At 46.5% G+C, this 19,528-nt stretch overlaps 1 protein-coding gene across 2 annotated transcripts in view; it reads right to left on the bottom strand.

Annotated features, from left to right (window-relative positions):
- Positions 1 to 19,528, bottom strand: part of PTPN14 (protein tyrosine phosphatase non-receptor type 14) — a 178,311-nt gene that overhangs the window by 11,117 nt on the left and 147,666 nt on the right. For both annotated transcript variants that reach the window (XM_042924812.1, XM_042924813.1), the window contains 6 exons: positions 17,711 to 19,188; positions 13,387 to 13,530; positions 11,614 to 11,832; positions 8,196 to 8,324; positions 5,788 to 6,022; positions 1,877 to 2,040 (listed from right to left, as the gene is read on the bottom strand). In XM_042924812.1, coding sequence (XP_042780746.1) covers positions 1,877 to 2,040; positions 5,788 to 6,022; positions 8,196 to 8,324; positions 11,614 to 11,832; positions 13,387 to 13,530; positions 17,711 to 19,188 — 2,369 coding nt within the window. The remainder of the gene's footprint in view (positions 1 to 1,876; positions 2,041 to 5,787; positions 6,023 to 8,195; positions 8,325 to 11,613; positions 11,833 to 13,386; positions 13,531 to 17,710; positions 19,189 to 19,528) is intronic.

The raw sequence follows: 19,528 nt of genomic DNA, 5'->3' as shown, positions 1-19,528 counted from the left end.
TCGTCTTTTTCCATCTTCCCAGCACTGAGTCGACTTGGGACTCGAGGGCAAGCTATTCAGTCTACTGGACCCTTCTAGAGACTTCTAGTAGTGGCAGGGAAGCTAACAATCAAGAAATCTCATGATGAGAGACAAAAGGGTAAAGACTCAAAGAAAATGACAAAATTCCTGTCGGGTACTCTCAGCTGACTCTGCGATGGGCATTTTGCTCATCAACGGAATGCCTGTCTGTTTTGGACGAAATAGGGCCCTTTTGGTATAACCCCTATTCTACTTTTTAGCACCACCTTCGTATATATGAATTCAAAGTTTCCAAAATTAACTTTCTACAGGCAGAGAGTTTACAAATCCTTTGAACGTGTTTAAACTTGGTATTTATTGTTTTCCTGGAAGTTTCCATGTAACAAACTTCATGGGGCAGTATTTTGTCTGATTTTCAAACCATGGAAACTATGGAGTAAACGCATATATTATAGAAATTCTTTCACAGGACGTGCATTACAACCTTCCCTACTTTAAAAACGAATGGGCCACTTCAAAAATTTCTCTGATGCTCCAAGCTGTTTAATTTGGAAATGGAACAAGACGTGGTGACACTTGGCATCTGGTGGCACAGGAAAGAAGTCAGGGCCGGGAGGGAGAAGACCTCACTTCTCTCCTCCGCCCAGCGTTTCAGAGTCATGTGGCACCAGACAAGTCGCTGACTTCTGTCTGGGCCTCAGTTTCCTCATCTGTAAAACAGGAGGACTGACACGTGCCCGGTTCCTTTACACGGGGGCTCTGAAGACCCCAACTAAGAACAAAACCAAATAAGCGAAGGCCGTTTCAAACCCCTAAAGCCCCATGTGAACAGAAGGCAGAAGAACTGTTCTTTAGCCTTTGGTTGCTGCTCGTCTCATCTCCAGGAAACCACAAGCCCTCTGTGTGACTCCCCAGCCTAGAGCAGTGGCGGAATGCCGCACGCCACGTGGGTGCAAGCTCGGCCGTGGCCCTGTTTTGGGGGTGGGGTGGGGCGGGGAAGAGCGAGGTGTCCAGCCTTGGCAAAGGCAGGTCATGTCTGTGTACTCAGATTATCTACCCTGGGGGTGCCTGGGTGGTTCAGTCTGTACAACTGTGACTTGTAAAGTCGTCTGACCTACACGGTCTGTAAGAACAAGACGCAGTTCTTCCAAGTCACTGTTAAGCATCTGACTTTAGCTCAGGCCATGATCTTGCGGTTTGTGGGTTCGAGTCCCCGCATTGGGCTCTGCGCTGACAGTGCGGAGCCTGCTCGGGATTCTCTGTCTCCCTCTCTCTCTGCCCCTCCCCCACTCACGCTTTCTCCCTCTCTCAAAATAAATAAATAAACTTAAAAAAATGATCTACCCTGCTCTGCTACATCACCAGTCTAGACAAGAGGGGACAGCCCTCATTAAATAAAACCTCCCTGTGAAGAATGAAAACCATTTGTCAAGTATACACATTTTCACATAGGATTTAGGCCAAAACACGTCCCAGGAATGCAAATCGCATCTAGACTACCTGCGACCAGATAACCCACCATGGAAAATTACCCACAATAAAACCAGACTGTCTATAAACCCCCACCGACTTCTGGAAGCAGATGCCAAGGTAGATCGGACTTTCTAAACGCTTCCTATCTCACACTTTCATCTCTTTTTTCCGTGTTATCGGAGTGTCTACACAGAGCGGAGAAAGGCGAAAGATAAGAGAGGCTGTAAATGTCAGAGGCCACCTAGGAATCACGGATCTGGAAAACTCTTGTCAGAAGAGAGGAAATTAAGCACTGGAAACGAAAGGGCACAGGGGGAAGGTTTGGCTGTGGTGTAGATTTGTCCCCAAGGTGGAGTCTTCAGGAAAGCCTAGAATGACTCACTTCATTATGCTCCAGGCAGTAGATCATCAGCTCCGAAAGAATGACCACACCGGTCCGCCCCACCCCGGCGCTGCAGTGGACGATGATCGGAGGGTGCCGGTTCTTGGCGCCTTCCAGCATGCTGTTGGTATGGCGTCGGACAGACTGGATCTCCTCCAAGTAGGCTGCAAGACAAAATGCAAATCCTGTCACTGAAGTCCTACATGGCTTTGCATACAAGGGAGGGGGGGGAACTGATGGTGAATCTTTTTTTTTTTTAGGTGACAATAATTTTCGGTTCTTACAAGACACTAATTATTTGGCTGGTACTCACTGTACAGTCCTGGATCCAGAAAGGACCAGCTGGGAGTCAATTAGTCCATGGGAGAATTTGTTCTTTAAATTAAATAGTTCTTTTTTAAAAATTAAATTCTGTTTTCCCCTCTGCAAATCCCAAAGTCCCCCAAGCAGATGATTCTCGACATTACTTACAGCAATTCCTACTATTAACAGACTGGGATCAGAACACCAGCTAGGTCCCCTTGAAACGCCCGCCTGTCAGAGCCAATTTCTGGTGGGAAGAACATCCATCTGCCCCTTCCTCCTTCCCCTCACTGGATGAGTGAATGTCAACCGAGGCCTGACTTTCATTTTTACATTTAAAAATAGACTTTGGGGGTCCTGCTTTTCAGCTTGGATTCCATGTGGTTCTGGAAGTAGCTCAAGACGAACACTTCCCTTTCTGGAGGGAACATGTGTGTGGGGTAGAGGGGCCGTGCCTCCTCCCTTGCCCCTTCTGACAGCTGCCTAGCTCAGCAGGGCTGCACGGGGGTCTGTTCGCTACTCCAATCGGGCACAAATGAAAAATTACAGTAATGCAAGCCTTAATGACTTTTTTTTTTTTTCCCATGGTGATGGAAAAAAAAAAAAAAAAGAGGAGAAGTATATAAATGTCATCCTCAAAGAGTCCAGGAACCAGAAGAAGTCAATTAGTCATACAGACTTCATAGGCGCTAGCTCAGGGGAGATACCATTGAAAGGTTCTTGATACTCAGAAAAATCTCCTCCCGATTCGGCATTCTGAAACAGGACCGGAAGAAGCACTCAAAGAGAAGTGAGTTCGAGCCATTCTGGTAATTTAAAAGCAACTGTTTACGTGCAATTGATATGCACTCCTATTTGCCTTTCTAACCTTATCCTATCGGAAAGTCATCCGAAGTCGTTTATCAAGACAAACTATGACCACCAGCAGCAGCAGCGGTGGTGGCAGCACCCAAAAAAGCGGGAAGGCAATCTGAGATGACTAGACAGAGGTACTGACGTGAGCCAAATACCGTGCATGGAATTGTCACAAGTTTTCTGTAAGAGGGGAAAGGAATTAGGGGACTGTGCATTCTCTGACGAAAAAGGCAATGTTCGCGCTCAACGGAGAGGTTTTTCTTGTGCTAAATTTAAGAAGAGACGTAAAAGGAATATTGACCCGTGAGGCAGATGGAATTCCATAAAACACAGAGAGACTGGATTTAAATGGATGCTCTCTCTAGCGATCACGTTAATTGAGTTCCTTAAGCCGTAACTCAGTGAGGACTTCTGCAGGCTGGAAGATAATTTGCCCAAAGTCCCCTGCATCCAGGGAATCGAATTTAAACACAGGCAAAATATCTTTTGAAATTCCTAAAAACCTGGAAAGCCAACATTTCCAAGACCCTCCTCAGCACACCTAGTTTCTTAGAAACGTAAATAAACTTACACAGTGTAAAAAAGTTCTCTACGTTTTTCAGTAACTTAGATGGGCATTCCTTAAATTGGTTGTGATGGAAAAGATCGGACTATAATTTTAACCACCTTATACACTCAATCTTCTGTCAGAGCTGTTGGCCAATCATCAAACTGATCTACTCTGTTTCCATCTTCTTTTTATTTTCTTAAAGTTTATTTATTGGTTCTGAGAGAGGGGGTGTGGGGGAGGGGCAGAGCGAGAAAGAGAAAGAGAGAATTCCAGGCAGGCTCCACACTGACTGAATGGAGCTTGATGTGGGGCTCGAACTCATGAACCGTGAGATCATGACCCGTGCCCAAGCCAGATGCTTAACCGACTAAGTCACACAGGTGGCCACCCCCCTCCATTGTTTCTATTTTCTGCATTTTGGAGATAATTCTGGTAAATCAATTAGCAAAAGATTATCACGGAAAAAAAAAATAAAAAGAGCACTGTTATGAGGAAAGAAAGTTCTACAAAGGTCCCTGCCCACCTTATTAATATTTTAAGCTACAGTATAACCGTCTGACCTCAGGCCAAGCACGAACCCTCTCTAGGTCTTTCTTGCTCCGGATTCTGTGATTCCCATCACCCTTCTGCTCTCTGTCAGTGACCACCTTCTCAAGGACCACTGTTACTTCCCTGATGGGAAATTAAACACTTTCATCAGCGAACAAGTCTGCATCAGAAACTTCCCATTGGAACTTGTGAAATGGTACTTTTAGGTTCTTGAAAACCCGATTCTCTCTCTTCTCCTCTCCCCACGCCTCAATTCTAAATGAAAATCAAAATAAAATCAAGGGTTTGACCTTATCGAACATCCAGATGATGGTCCTATTGTCTTCCGCCAGCTGGAGAGTCAACAACATAGCAGGTAATAAATCTGCCGAGAACCCTAGGCCTAGCTGCGTGAGGAAGGAATGGGGTGTCTCCACAAGTGCAGGACAATTACACGAGACTGTGGGAAAGGAAGGGGGAGCATTATAACCATCACCAAAAAGCAGATGACAGTGTCAGATCTCACCCCTGGACTGCCATCACTGGCTTGCCTTTCTCACGAGCGCCTTCAAAACAGAGACCCTCTCTTTTCTATGTTCTGAGAGCCTGATCCAGAGCCTAGAATGCAGTGGGCACACACCCACTTTTTGGCTTTTCAAATAAAGTACTGCATATATTCTAGATCAGTCAGCTTCTAAGAAAATCATACTCTGAAAAATATATGTGAACTGATGAGTTCAAAACTCATACTTTCAAAAACAAGTTGATTTTTCTTTCATTTTTTTTTAAGTTTACTTATTTTGAGAAAGAGAGAGAGAGAGAGAGAGAATACACTGGGGAGGGGCAGAGAGAAAGGGAGAGAGAATCCCAAGCAGGCTCCTTGCTGTCAACACAGAGCCCAACATAGGGCTCGATCCCATGAACCACGAGATCATGACCTGAGCAGAGATCAAGAGTGGGGGGCTTAACTGACTGAGCAACCCAGGCGTCCCAAAAGTTGATTTCAATAACTCTTAGTATCTTCATCAGAGGTACAAGAAAGTACTCACTGAGATTCCAGCTATAGGGAAATGCGGGGTTTATGAAAAGCAAACCTCTATGAAAAGTAAAAAAATAAGTGTGTTTTACAGTGTTACGTAACCATTGCTACTATCCATTTCTAGAATTTTCTCATTGCCCCAAATAGAAACTTTGTACCCATCAAACAATAACTTCCTATTTCCTATTCCCCCTTCCCCTGGCCCCTGGTAACCTCTACTACACTTTCTACCTGTGTGAAGTTTTCTATTCTGGGCACCTCTCTAAAATGGAATCATACAACATGTGTCCCCTTGTGTCCAGTTTATTCTACTTAGCATAATGGTTTCAAGGTTCCGACATGTGACATATATCAGAGTAGTTACTTACTGGTGAGTACTCAAAGGTCTACATCAAGATAGAATGAATCAGTTTGCCACAGTTTCAGCTTATTTGCATAAAAGGTAAGGAGAATATGATAAATGACATGTATTATTCTTCTCTGTTCTACATACACCATATGAAGAAACATAAATTTCAATGACGTAATTAATACTTTTGCCACTTATGAGAAAGCATCCTCGCCTTCCCTTTCCCTTCCAACTGATCAGACCATTGAGGCAGTTGCTAAGGTTCTGACTGGGAAGGAAAAACTTACATAAAAATCCTTGGACATCCTCTGGGCAGCCATGGTCCGGCCAGTCAGTGTACTGCAAATGCCACACCGTCCTTTCCTGCCCCGACAAAAGGTGCTTGACCTTCAAGCCTGTGGTTGCATAGCAACCAGAATCCGTTCGGAACTTTGTGGTGACCTTGAACTTGCCGTAGGTGGCTGAGCTGTGCTTGGAACCCAGTTTGGGCCAGTATCGGTGGCTCTTGGTTCGTCCGCCTTCCTGAATCACACACAAAAGCAAAATCAGAAGGAAGTCAGGGGAAGCTCTTATCCTCTTAATCTTAAATCTGAGGACAGAGGAAATGTGACTAGCTCCTAGGTCAGTAACTCAGTGCACTGGGCAGTCTCTATCGCAGATTAGATCGTGCATCCTAAGACCTAGTAGGATTCACAGTGGTACTTATGGCAAGGAAGTATTTAAAAGATGCACAACTGAGCTGCGGCTGAATGTGAGCGAGAAGAGCCGGTGCAGAGAGGGCAGAGGCAGGAATAAAATGGGGTCTGTTTTTTAAGGGTTGCACAGTTAAATCACTGGAGTGGAGCGTGGATCAGATGGTGGCTCTGAAGGAAACCCGGGGCAGGAAGTGGGTGGGGACGGAACAGTGCTGGGCGCAGAGCTATGGAGGTCGAGGGCGAGCTGGGGTCCTGCTCTCCCGGGGAGCCCTGCAGGCTGGCCCGCTTACAAAGCAACGCATTTGTCGGGATGAGCACTGGCTGTCGTACGCAAGTGTTGAACCCCTGGCTTCTGCTCCTGAAACCAATACTACACTACTACAAATTAAAAACAAACAAACAAAAAGCAACACATCCTCGGAGGCTACAAACACCCCCACCCTGATTCATCTGGTTGAACTGAGTCTTAGATTTGAAGCACACATGCCTCTTCACTTACCAATCCTGTGCATGTATTTTTACCTGAGGCTTTAATTGCTATTATTCCTGAGGGACTACACCGATTACAAATTCCAAGAGACTTTAAGCCTCTGGCTGCCACACAGATCACCAGACGTCGTGTCTGTAAGCCTGGCCCCTTCTGGTCACTCAGGTTTCAGCTCAGATGCAACCTCCTTAGAGGGGCCCTTGGTGGCACCCCCGCCCCCACTCCCACCCCTCTGTCCCATCACCTGTTCTATTTCCTTCATGGCAGTTACCCCTACTGAGCTTACTTTATTTGTTCATTTTTTATTGTCCCTCCCACTAGAAAGGAAGCTCTCTGGGGACAGGGATCACACCTGTCTTGTTTGCCACCACACCCCTGAGTTCAGCACAGATGACACATTGCATTGAGTTGGATGAACCCCTTACAGTAATGCAATTCCAGAGGGGATAATACCACTCTAGAGATGTTTTTAAAGACTTTTTTTTTAAGTTTATTTATTTTTTGAAAGAGACAGAGACAGCATAAGTGGGGGAGAGGCAGAGAGAGAGGGAGACAGAGAATCCCAAGCAGGCTCCACACTGTCAACACAGAGCCTGTGAGATTATGACCAAAGACAAGAGTCAGACGCTCATCCTTCTGAATCACCCAGGCACCCCTCTTAGGGGCTGTTCTGGAAAGCAACTGCTCAGAATAGTCATTGGAGGAAACATGACTTTTTTTTTTTTTTTTTTCAGTTTGCTGTCTGCTTCCCCACCCTTTAAAAATGTGTAGGAAAGTATATGCCCTACCACAGATACTGGTGAAAGCTAGATGAAGCTAGTCCCTTAAATGACTTGAAAACAAAAACTCAAGAATGTGACAAGAGAAGAAACACAAAACATCTTCCCCTAAAGACAGTAAGCCCCAAGCAAACTGCTAGGTCGGCCGGTAGCATGAGCCAGTTTTTACAACACCACGTAGAGTGTTCTGGTTATAACAGAAAAACTATGTTTGACTTGGCAAAAGAAGAAAAAGATTCCCGCCCCCCCTCCCCAAAGAATAGAGACCTCTACAGGATCAACAGCTTCTGGTCTCTTTGCAGCTGATAAGCACGAAGGGGTGTGGAGCTGGCCCCGGCCGAGGCTGGGAATATGTGCCGTCTGCCCAGAGCAGCCCAAAGCTGCTCTGGGCAGCCCAAAGTTCTCACTCAGATTCCAGGGGAAAGAAGACTGCTTTGTTTGGCACATAAAAGTGAGCTGAACTGAAGTTTGGTTCTTGTTTGTCTATTTGTTTGTTTGACTGATTTTAGTTGATGGCAATCTGAGGAAAAGAGCTGAAAAGCTGGATGAAGACAGGACACAATGATAAATTATCTTTGGAAAATAAAACAAATCTAGAATGCCAGAAAGAAAAGGATTTGCAGAGAAATGGTGCTGTAGGAAGCAGGATGAGGCAGTAAGGTCACCAGATACGGAGCCTCTCTTCTGGCCACCCCTCCCCCGAGAACAGATGGCTGGGTAGCCAGTCCCCTTACCTCTTCTGCGGTGACCATGGCAATCACGTTCGCTCCCTGCTCCCACACCATCTGCCAGAAGTCGTGACATGTGTGTGGCAGGGGCCCCTGAGTGGCTATGTAGTGCCATTCTGCCCCACCAACCACCACCTGGAAACCAAGGAAAACATCGGTAAACGAACCCCAGATCGAAGAAAGCATTACCTGCTGGCCATGGGTCCATCTGTATCTACCTGAGAACCTTGGATAACACCTTTTAGGCCAAATGGGTTAGTGCCATTATCGGAAACCTCGGTGACACATTCTCACATGAAAACACTTTTTGCCACTCAAGCCTATTAAAATGCACCTAATCTTTTTTTTTTTTTTGCCTGCAAGTTACAGTAATTATACACAAACCAGCGCATGTTAAAAATATACACCCCCACACCCACCCATACACACATTACATGGCAGTAGGGGTGTGTGTAACCTAACAGAACTTACTTGTTGCAGAAACCATACTTATGCTCACTATGTGCAATGTACTCTGATAATTTCTATTCTTTTCTCCTCTCCGTTCTAGTCCTTTTAGACACACACACACTCACAAACCCAAACTGGTCCTGATTACTAGGTTGCTTTCACACCCGCTATTATACTGTGATCCAGAGTTGGAGAGACAGTACGCTCTGGCATCCTTTTAATATCTTTTTATAGTTTTTTAAACTTTTATTTTTTTGAGAGAGAAAGGGAGAGAGAGAATCCCAAGCAGGCTCCACACCGTCAGCACAGAGCCCGACACGGGGCTCGAACTCACAGACTGTGAGATCGTGACCTGAGTCGAGACCATGAGTCTCATGACGCTTAACCGACTGAGCCACCCAGGCATGCCTCTCTGGCATCCTTCTAAACAGCAACAACAACAAAAGTGTGCCACGGAATAACATCCCTTTAGAAAGCAACGTCTTTGTACCAATGACCTGCTGGGAACTATGTCAATTACTTCTGTTGTCCTTCCTACTCTGTGGTGCCATATACAGTAGAGGTGTTATGAATGCATTTAAATCAACAATACGTGATATTTGATTATTAACTTCCTCTTGGACCAGAGTATCCAACCAAACTTTGGAATCATGAGATGATTTCGGATAACAACAATATTATCCCGTGCAGCTCAGGGCGATCTTGGGAGGATAATTCCGCAGCTATAAATATCAGTGGCAGAGAATCATGAATAAGAAGTTGTGCCCAAAGTGCTGAAGGGCATGCTATGAGGGCAAAATCTTGCCCTTTGGAGGCATTCTTTCTGTGTGCCTTCCCATTCCCGTGCCTTGACATTTTTTCGAAGTCAGGCCTCCTTATCCATCCACCAGTGCAAATCTCTGGAGAGTTCCTGGAGCATGAAGCGATCATTGTTTGAAACTTTTTCCCTTCGTTTATTTTTTGAAACTATATACTAACTTGAGTCAAACAAAAACAATGTCAGTTATTGTCTCATTACACAAGACATGTTTATGTTTAGGTCAAAACTGGCAAGCAAAATCCATTTTCCAAGTACTGGGGGAGATAACATTCATACACTGGCTGGCTGGCTAGGAGTTTCGTTTATCTGTGGAATTGTGATTTTAAACATTAGCCTCCCTGGCACCCAACATATAGGAACCATAAATACTTCCAGAGTATGCTGCTGCCTGGGGCCTTTCAGCATATTCCAAGTATTGACAGGAGGGTATTAAAAACTGCATTAAAAACACAACAACCAATGCTATGGAGGTAGATTTCACAGATGTGATGATTCTACCTCTGGAGCAAATAAATCTCTGTTCTGTGTTAATAGCTGCTTGGAACCCAGGGAGAAAACATTGGCAAGATATACAACTCAATTCCAAAAACATAAGGACAAGTTCTTACAAGCTCTATGGGTCTATTAAATGCACCCATGTCTAACCCGGATCCACAAGACGAAACGTAGGCCTCGGAGAATACTGAGGAGGGGAATGTTTCTGTTAACAATACCCAATGGGCACATCTGACGCATAGTGACAGCTTTTCCAGAGAGCAGATGGAAAATGGCGGAGGGTATTTGGCCAAAAGGAGAAGATAGCATGATATAGCTGTGTAAGATTCCACAGACACTCTATCAAGGAGCAGCCGTGTGAGTTGCGTCTTTGAGTACATTCTTTTGGTTATCATTTCATAATCTCAATTAAGCTCATGAAACTGACCATCATCAGTTTACTTGAGAGTTTCCTGAGGTTCCGTTTTATAGTTTTGGTTCTCTCAAAAATTAAAATAAGATACCCAATATGATCCATGACAGTTACTCTTTCATATTTTTTGACGGTACTTTCCGGCACCTAAAAAAAATACACGTATATATGTGTAGTTATCTATGCTCTGTGTACAAAACCCATACATCCAAGCACAGTCTACTTTTCAGATTCTGTACTGAAACCATTATAACTGATACATGCACCAGACATCTGGCTGTATTTCAGAGGCTCAAAGGAATCTACCAAAAACTCAGCTACAGTTGGAAAGTCCAATGAAGAAAGGAAATGACTCGGAACAAGGCCCAAACCAAATTTCTAAGGTTACGATCATAAAAGACTGTTAACGTGAACCGTGGATAATTTAAAAACATCCTGTAACAACTGTTTTACTATTAGTATATGAATAAATTCTCCTATTTTGGAGGTCAGGGCAAACAGTGACGTTCTAAACGAGTATGTTCTGTTGTTAAGAAGATTGAGGAAGGTAAGCCATTTAGAAAACGTTTAACCATATACACACACGTATCTGTAACTCGAAATTCTAGCTGGGGCTGAGCGAAGCCAATTCTAAAGTCAATGAAATACTGAGATATGAAGATTTGAAATGCTAACAAAAATTTAATGGTATTCATGCACCGAACGATGTGGCAAATCTTACAAGCTTCAATACCAACCATGCCTTTATGGCCGCATTCAAATCAGTCCACTCTTCTAAAGAACATGCAGATTTGGGACTTCGGCTGGATGATACATAACCTGTAGTGTCACAAGGGAGAACTGCGAAGTTCCCACTGCTCTTGAATATCACAGAAACTTCACTGACAGTGACTTCCAGAGTCTCCATCACGGGCTAACTACAAACCGAAAAGGACAATCCTCAGCTCCTCCTGTGAGCGCTGGGGACAGCGATGACTCGCAGAGAGAAGAAAAAGTTAAATCCTCGGTGGTGAGCAGGCTTCAGAAATAGCTGACCTGAGGTTTTCCCCAAGGCTGCTGGGCTTCCTTCTCTCTGCAGTGACAGGCATGAGAAGTTGCCTAAGAAGCACAGGAGTTCAAAAACACTCCCTCGGGGGCCGGGGATAAGCCAAGATGCGCAGTGGGAGCGCACAATTTTTTTCTCCCTGCATTTTGACCTTGAAGCCAGCAATCTGCAACAAACCTTCCCAGCACGCTCCCCTTCTTACCTTGATGTGGGAGGCGTTAATGTAACCTGTGTTGTTTTCTTTGGTCGGTACCAGCTCCACTCTGTTCTCCTCATAGGGGACGACTTCGCGGATGCGGCTTCGCTCGGCATTTTCCGGTAGGGCCGCGGTGCTGAAAATGCCGTTCGCCTTCTTCTTTGGAATTTGCTCATATTCTGTGAACACCATTCCCTCTTCTAGCTTTTTCTTCAGGGTTCTGAACTGCAACAGAAATTAATCTTCAGCTTTCCGGATTATCCTATCCCGAAACCCCAACAAATCAGATTTCTTTCAAGATTTACAGTGATCATGGTAATAACAAGCAGTTTCAAGAGGTGCAACAAATGCTTATTTGGTCTCATTATTAACCATTTTGCTAGTTTCTCTGGCCCAATAAGCAATTTCCTTCTCATTCATACCTTAAATAGAACCAGTCATTAAGGCCAGGCAAGAGCTGAAATTCAAAGTCCGTATTTTCGTTATTAACGCCTCTGTTTATTTTTGTAACGTTTATTTACTTGAGAGAGAGAAAGCATGAGTGGGGGAGGGGCAGAGACAGAGGGAGAGAGAGAATCCCAGGCAGTTTCTGCTGTCAGCCCAGAGCCCGACGTGGGGCTCAATCCCATGAACCATGAGGTCATGACCTGGGCTGAAATCAAAGGTCGGATGTTTAACCGACTGAGCCACCAGGTGTCCCAACACCTCTGTTTAAAGTCCAGTGATAAAAAGACTGTTCATCTTAATTATCCAAACAAACTTTTCTTCACTTCCAGAGCTGTTTTTACTGAGCTAAATTTAAGATGATACTCGTCCACTGTTCTCTAGTTTTGAGGATGAGAGCCCATCTTTTATTTTTCCTGTGGACAAACTACCAACTACAATAACACAGTATTAACTGCATTAAATGATTCCTCTACAGTCCCTCCTGCCTTTAAAATCTTTCTAAAATTTCATGTACACCGGCAGAAATCTAAAATCCAAATGTCACCAGCACTGAAATAAATTTACACATAGGGGTACCTGGGTGGTTCAGTTGGTTAAGCAGCTGACTTTGGCTCAGGTCATGATCTCGCGGTTCACGAGTTCAAGCCTCACGACGGGCTCTGTGCTGACAGCTCAGAGCCTGGAGCCTGCTTCAGGTTCTGTGTCTCCCTCTATCTCTGCCCCTCCCCTGCTCATGCACTGTCTCTCTCTCAAAAAAAGATTAAAAAAAAAATTAAATGTACATGTGTTTCTTAAGCAGAAAGTAATTGTAGAAACTAAAGGAACGCCTTTCTTCACGTCTAAAATACTACCATGCAGCTTCTTCCTGCTTTTCAAAGCCAAAGTTCTCACAATGCATTATCAATCAGTCATGTTTTATAGCCAAAGAAGGGGACAGTATATTAAAAAAAAATTCTGTAAATGCTTGGGTAAGATAGTCACTCCCTAATAAAGGGTAATGGTTCACAAAATTCACAGAAGTCGAAAGCTACAGCAATTGCTTAATTTGGCAAAAATAGAAACAGGCCCAGCAAAAGACTGACTTGACCAAGGCCACGCAGCTGGTTAGGGGCCGGTCCCGTTACGCAGGCATTACTGCATGAACTTGACAAGGAAACTGGAGATGCTGGAAAGAATCAATTTAATACAATGCACACCGGGCCTTGCTAATCTCAAATTAGAGAATTAATTCATCAAACAAACCTTGGTGCTGGCATGTTTGGGCAAGGCGAGAGCTCAGGAATCGCAAGACCACAGAGAATGAATCACATGCTCGACAAGCCCAGCGCTTACCCTCTCATCCATGGGAACTCGGGTGGCATCAGCTCGGCTCTCTTCCCGCCCCGAGACCCGGGCAACTGAGAGTCCATTCAGCGCCGCCAACATGAGCGGCCGCTTCTGTGCCTCCAGGCTTGCCATCTTCTGCTTCTCTAGATTCTTGCGGCAAGAAAAGGCATGTTCTCATTGTTTATAGTACGAGCAGAGTGCTGGAATGTGTTCTAATCTCCCCAAATCTGTAACTCCCCAGCCAAGGAATGCAGACAATCACCATCAGTAGGGCAAATTCAAACAGAGCCTTCCCCTTATTCCCACCGTGCCTGAAGAAGCCAGTTCCCCCTGAGCTTTTATCTAAAAACGGATGAATGAGTGAACTAACAAACAAACGAGTACAAGCAAAGACTTCACATAAATACCCACTGCCATTCGGCCAAAAAGCGCAAAACGGCATATAAGCAAGACACTTCAGGAAGACAAGGGCTGAAGGAAGGCAGGAGTTTCATAAAGAATCCAATCCCATCACAATGATGGCCCTTTTATACAAATTAAATGATTAAAAACTTATAAACGTCGTTTGTTGCCTTGTTAAGAGATCCAGATACATAAACCGCGAAGAGAAACCTTCCCAAGTTTCCATTCTGAGAGGCTGAGACGGAAATCATCCCCAGACCTGCCAATGCCAAAGTCTGCGGCCATCCAGCACGATCCATGAGGCATAACCCTTCATGCCGCATCCAGAAGGCCCAAAGGAATGGGCACTATGGCTCCCAATGACCACGATGGGACATTACTGACTGTGACTCTGCCCTGGGGGAATAAGGATTTGGGGGCTGAGGGCACCATCCAGGGAGAAGGCTGGAGTTAACACGTGGCCCTTGTTTGGGGGTTTTGATTTCCTCTCCATTCTCACCTGCACCAATACTCTGAAACTGGGACCAGTCACGGTTCTCACTGTTAGGTGTACTTCTGTGCTTCCTTGTGCCCTCTACACTGACCCTGACCGAGGTGTGAAAGAAATCTCCTTGTCCTCAGGCAAGCCTGTAAGAGCATTTCCTCAAAACAACTGTGTCTTAGAAGACAGAAGGACAGAGGGACTTCCTAAAGCATACAGGTGGAGGAGTTAAACAGCATTTAAGATTTTGATCCTAACAGAAGTGAAACTACTTTGCAGATTCCTTTGGCTGCCCCAAAGGAAGGGGTCATCTTCTCCCTGGTTTCTTTTCCAGGTTTTAAGTAATTCTGTTTCTTAGTTAGTCATTTATAAACGCGCTCCCCAGAGAGGTGTGGCGATGGAGCCATGGTGCCAGCAGATGGCAGATTATTCTAAGTGTGGGGGGGGACAGGCTGGCATTACAACCCTATATCCCATCAGCCTCCCACCTATAGTCAGAATGGAGTGATGGCTGTCACTAAGATGCTTCATTCAGTGACAGGGCCGACCCATCAAACTAAAGAACATCTCAGAGGAAGATTAACTGTGATAAAGTGAGAGAAGTGTCCATTAACCTTCAGCCAAAAAGTTGGCCCTGGTTGCTCAATCCCAGGAAGATTTTGAAGATTCCAGACTTAAATTTGGGGGTTTTGCTTGTTTGCTAGCTTATCAGTTTGTTTTTGTGAGAAATATTTCTGCACACCCCCCCCCACCGCCCCTGCCTCATTATCTCCTTTCATAGGACTATGTCCCTCTGCAAAATTCTCAGAAAAAATGTCTCCCAGGTCCTCCTAACAATCCTGCTGCTTCCTTCCCACCTGTACCATCAGGTGATACTAACTGGGCCTAAGGCAAAAAGTAACTAACTTATCTTTGTCAGGAAAAGATTACTAGGGACCTGGTGAAAACTGAAACCCCAGTGATAAACGATTACTCTTAGTTCCTTCTCACTTATCCTATCAGCTTGTTGCCAGAGATAACAAATAAATAACTCAAAAGTCTGATTTGGCCTTTTCTCTTTCCTGGCACCTGATTTCAGGTTCAGGGGCTACAAACACTGAAATGTCCTCAAGGCAGCAGTAGGGGCCAGAAGGAGGAGCTATCACCACAGCAGGCCTGAATCATCCATCAAAGGGACAAGTGGCTCCAACATTACAGAGAGCTGCCTGCAGGGCACATTCTCACCATACTTGCTGCCCCTCCAGTTCCCGTTTGCTTAAATGTTCTCACTGTTTTCGTATCCTAGAGAGGCCTGGACAGCCTTCTCCATTCTTATCCATTCCTAACAAGCCAGGCAGAAGCTGCCCACGATGGGGAGCGCAGAGGAGGATCTGAGATGTGGGAAGGGCATGGACGGGGCTGGGGGAGGGGGCAGTTTCTTCATTTAAAAAAAAAGCAGATGGGAAACCATCCCGACCTTCAGAGCCACTGGCACCATCGCTATCTCGCTGGCACACTGGCTCACTGAAGAACTTCCTAGTCTTTCTCTAAGGTCAAGACCTCAGACAAGGGTTGTGGTCTCTGAGCACCTGAGTATATATAATTAAAAAAAAAGAAAATCAATGGGAGAATGAAGTAGGGATGGGGTAATGATGTTCCCGAACTACAACGAAGGGGTGGAATCTGCTATTCACTATTATCCACATGGATGGGGTGGGAGAACACAGGGGAAAAACAGTGGAAAATCCCGTTGCTTCTTTGTGAAGCTCTACGTAGAAAGCCAATGCCGTGGGGTCTGGATAGAGGGCTTTGTTGAACACAGGTAACAAGAGGAGGGGATGAATGACCAACATGAGGCTATGGGACCACGTAGGCGTCAATAAACATCAAGTGGGCAGGGGTGACTGCAAAGCTGGCTGCCTGGGCTGACAGGTTCTTGAGTTGTGGTCAAGGGGCCTGCGGCCAAGACGAACTGAAAATCCATTTCTACCAATGCGTTACTTTTTCCAAGCTGGGAAAGGTCTCCCCCGTGGCGCCACCCCCGCGTTTCATTCCATCTGTCAGCCAAACGGTTATATTGGCCAGGGGAGGCACAAGCACATCTTTCACGATTTCCTTCTAGGTTTGCAAAAAGTGGAAAAAGTTATTCCTGTACCAGATCCTTAGCGCTGCTCCACTGGTGGCCAAAAGGGTGCTGCTGGGAATGTTCTGAAGGTTCTGTCTAAAGTAATAAAGTTGCTGCAGTTTAGATTCCTGAACCCACAAACGTGGCTTCCTTAAACCGTGGGCCCTCGACTGTTCTCTTCAGCTTGATTACCACTGCGGTGCAGGGAGACTTATAAAAGGAAGGGAGTCTAAGAACTCCATCAGAGCAAATTTTCACTTACACTGTTCTGGAGTTGCTAAGTGGCAGAGACCCTGTGGCAGAGATGTGGTGCCCACAGAGGATGAGTCAACCAGGGCTTGATTAGTTGTGATGAAAGGAAATGATTTTTTATTTTTTGAGGTTGTGAAAATGTCCAGAACAAGCAGCAATGGCGTTCTGAAATATTTTTTTAAAGTAGCAACTACAATCTGGCAATTTTCTCATTAGTAGGAGCTAACTCACTTTGTCGTTCTGCGTGCGCACCTGTTACCTACACACTCTTGCTCTGACAGCTTACCCGGGCCCCAAGCTGGTACATATCCTGAATCAGAGTTACTTATGTCTGATATCAGGCATCTTCAAATGTCGTAAGTGTGCGTATATGTATGCGTGCGTTTCCACGCGTGTGTGTGAATTTTGATAGAATGAGCTTAATGGGGGGCTGAAACTCAATGGTGAACTTCTGAGTAATACTGTAGTTTTCTTGCTCTGTGTTAACGATCCATTGAAAGAAAATCTGAAAATAAAATGGACACATCGTGGTCCGGTCAATATTGGTGGGCCATCCTGGGAGAGGGATCTCCACACAAAGCTGTGCTCTGAAGGGATGTTGCTCTTTCACTATCAAATTGGGGGGGGGGGGGGTGGAATGCTTCCCCCTAAAATAGGAACAAGAGACGTAGGAAGGAGAGATCCTAGCCACTCCCACACAGGAAATCTGACCCCAAATAAACAGCACGATGCTGGCCTAGAGGCTGATCTCAACAACCAACCTACAGCATCCTAACGCCATTACAGCACCTTGGGCCAAGTGTACCAATTAGAAGCCATGAATGAAAAACGGAAGGTTTAGCTGAAGGGGTAAAAATACAAAGTTTTGTGAAATGAAACGCTACCTGTTGAAATGCCAACTGATTCTCTAACTTCCTAACAGATTCCCTGAATAAGCCTCGCACCTTCTTCACGGCCCAGAGCACATGTGCTTTCATACTTTAAGCCGAGAGTCATGGAGAAGGAGCGGAGGAAGCTGTGTGGGGCGGTGGGGAGGAGGCTGTGTGTTGAAGTGCCCGCTGAACACTGCCGTGGGAGAGGAGGACACTTACCCTGATGGCCATCTCTCTCTCTACAATGCTGTCTTCCAGGGAGAACATCTCGGACACCGGTCTCTCCTTCACAGGCTCTTTCTTGACCCGCTCCTTCACGCTTGTCAGGTCGGGTTCGGAGATGGACGGACCGAGGGAAGGCCCAGCCACGGCCAGCTGATCGGCTCGGGAAACACTGATGGCCTTGGCCGGCCCGTGCCTCAGGACCCTAGCCCTGGCGGCGGCAGGAGGCAGGCTGACCTGGTCTTGCCTCAGGGCCCCGTTGCTAACGCTCTTCCTCGGGCCAGGGTATTCGGGCGGGGGCTTGTTTGGGATTCGGGCCAAGGCTGCCTGTAGCTGGGCACTGTACCCCATCTTCTCCCGGAGCATGGGGATCTGGGGCACCGACCCTGGGGCCTCCTCCTCCTCCTCCTCACTCTCGCTGCTGTGGATCAGCATGGTGGCATCCGAGAGGGTCTTCTTGTGGTGGTAATGGGGAAGCCGGTGAGCCTCGTGACTCCCCGGCACCTCCTCGGGCGGCCCCTGCTCCCGGAGTGTGTTTCGGCGCGCCATGGGGATGTTGAGCGATTTCAAGGTCATGGCCTCCATGCCCCGCACCATGCTGCTCATCACCTCCAGGCTGTGGCGCTTATTCGCCGTGCCGTGGTGCTTGGTGGCCGTGAGGGGCTCGCTCACCTCCTGGAGAGATTGGTGCACCACTGGGGAGCTGTCTTCTTGGAAGGTCTTCACCGAGAGCTGCACCTTGCGGGTCACCAGGTCGGGGCTACTGCCGCTGACGTACCTGTGACGGTGGCTGGCGAGGTCTGGGGTGCTGGTGGCGGGGCGCGGCCGTGGGTAGGGGGGCGGCGGCCTGAAGAGATAGTTTTTGAGCATAGGGGCCGCGTTGTAGTTCTGGGTGCCTTGGAGCTGCATATTGGCCAGCTCTGGGGTGCTCACCGTGTGGGAGATGGAGCTTGCCCCCGGCTTGCTCGGCACCATGTTATTCTTTGGGTTCACGTGGTCAGACGGGCTGACCAGTTTGTTACCGTAGCCTCCCTGCGGCCCATAAGGGACAGCGTAGGGGGGCCTCTCCCGCATCTCGGGCTGGCTGTACACCAGATCCTCTGGCTGGTTGTAGGCATGCGTGTTGATGATGCTGAGGTTCCGCAGAGACTGGCTCTGGCTGTCGGCGTGCACGGTCCCCCTCTTCATCTGCCGCATGACCGTCTCATAATCGGGGGTCGGCCGGTAGGATGGCACAATGATGGCGCTATGCCGGTGGCTGGGGATGTAGTCAGCCCGCATGATGTCACTCCCGGGGATACTGAGGTTGGAGGACACAGGAGAAGCCTGGATGAAACTCTGGGAGCAGTTGAGGGAGTTGACGCTGTGAACGCTACACACGCTGCCATTGGTGACGGTGCCATTTAAATAATTTAAGTCCAGGCTGTTGTGGGAATTGCAGTACAAGGCTTCTTCATTCCCATGGAAGATGCTGTCTACAAGAAATCAAACAAAGGCCCATGAACGTCCACATCACCCTGCTTCAACTAAGTTCATCCTCACACTCCTGGGTGTGACTTTCAGAGGTCATTAAAAGTGAAATCCTGTGGTCTCCACCCACGTATTCCATGGAAAAACTAATAACTCTCGGGTGATACACCAACATACAGAAAGAACACTTGAAAGCATACTAAAAAGAGAAAGTGAATCTAATCAAAGAAAGCTAGGCACGTTTGGAATAGTTATCACCTGGGGAAGTTCTCCATTTTGCCAGAGCTCTGAAATCAGGCACAAACAATGGCCCTCATGTTGGGTAAACCTGTCTTCTTGTCCAGG

Source organism: Panthera leo, chromosome F3, assembly GCF_018350215.1.
Source record: "Panthera leo isolate Ple1 chromosome F3, P.leo_Ple1_pat1.1, whole genome shotgun sequence".
Taxonomy (NCBI): domain Eukaryota; kingdom Metazoa; phylum Chordata; class Mammalia; order Carnivora; family Felidae; genus Panthera; species Panthera leo.
This window is presented reverse-complemented; position numbering and strand designations above follow the sequence as displayed.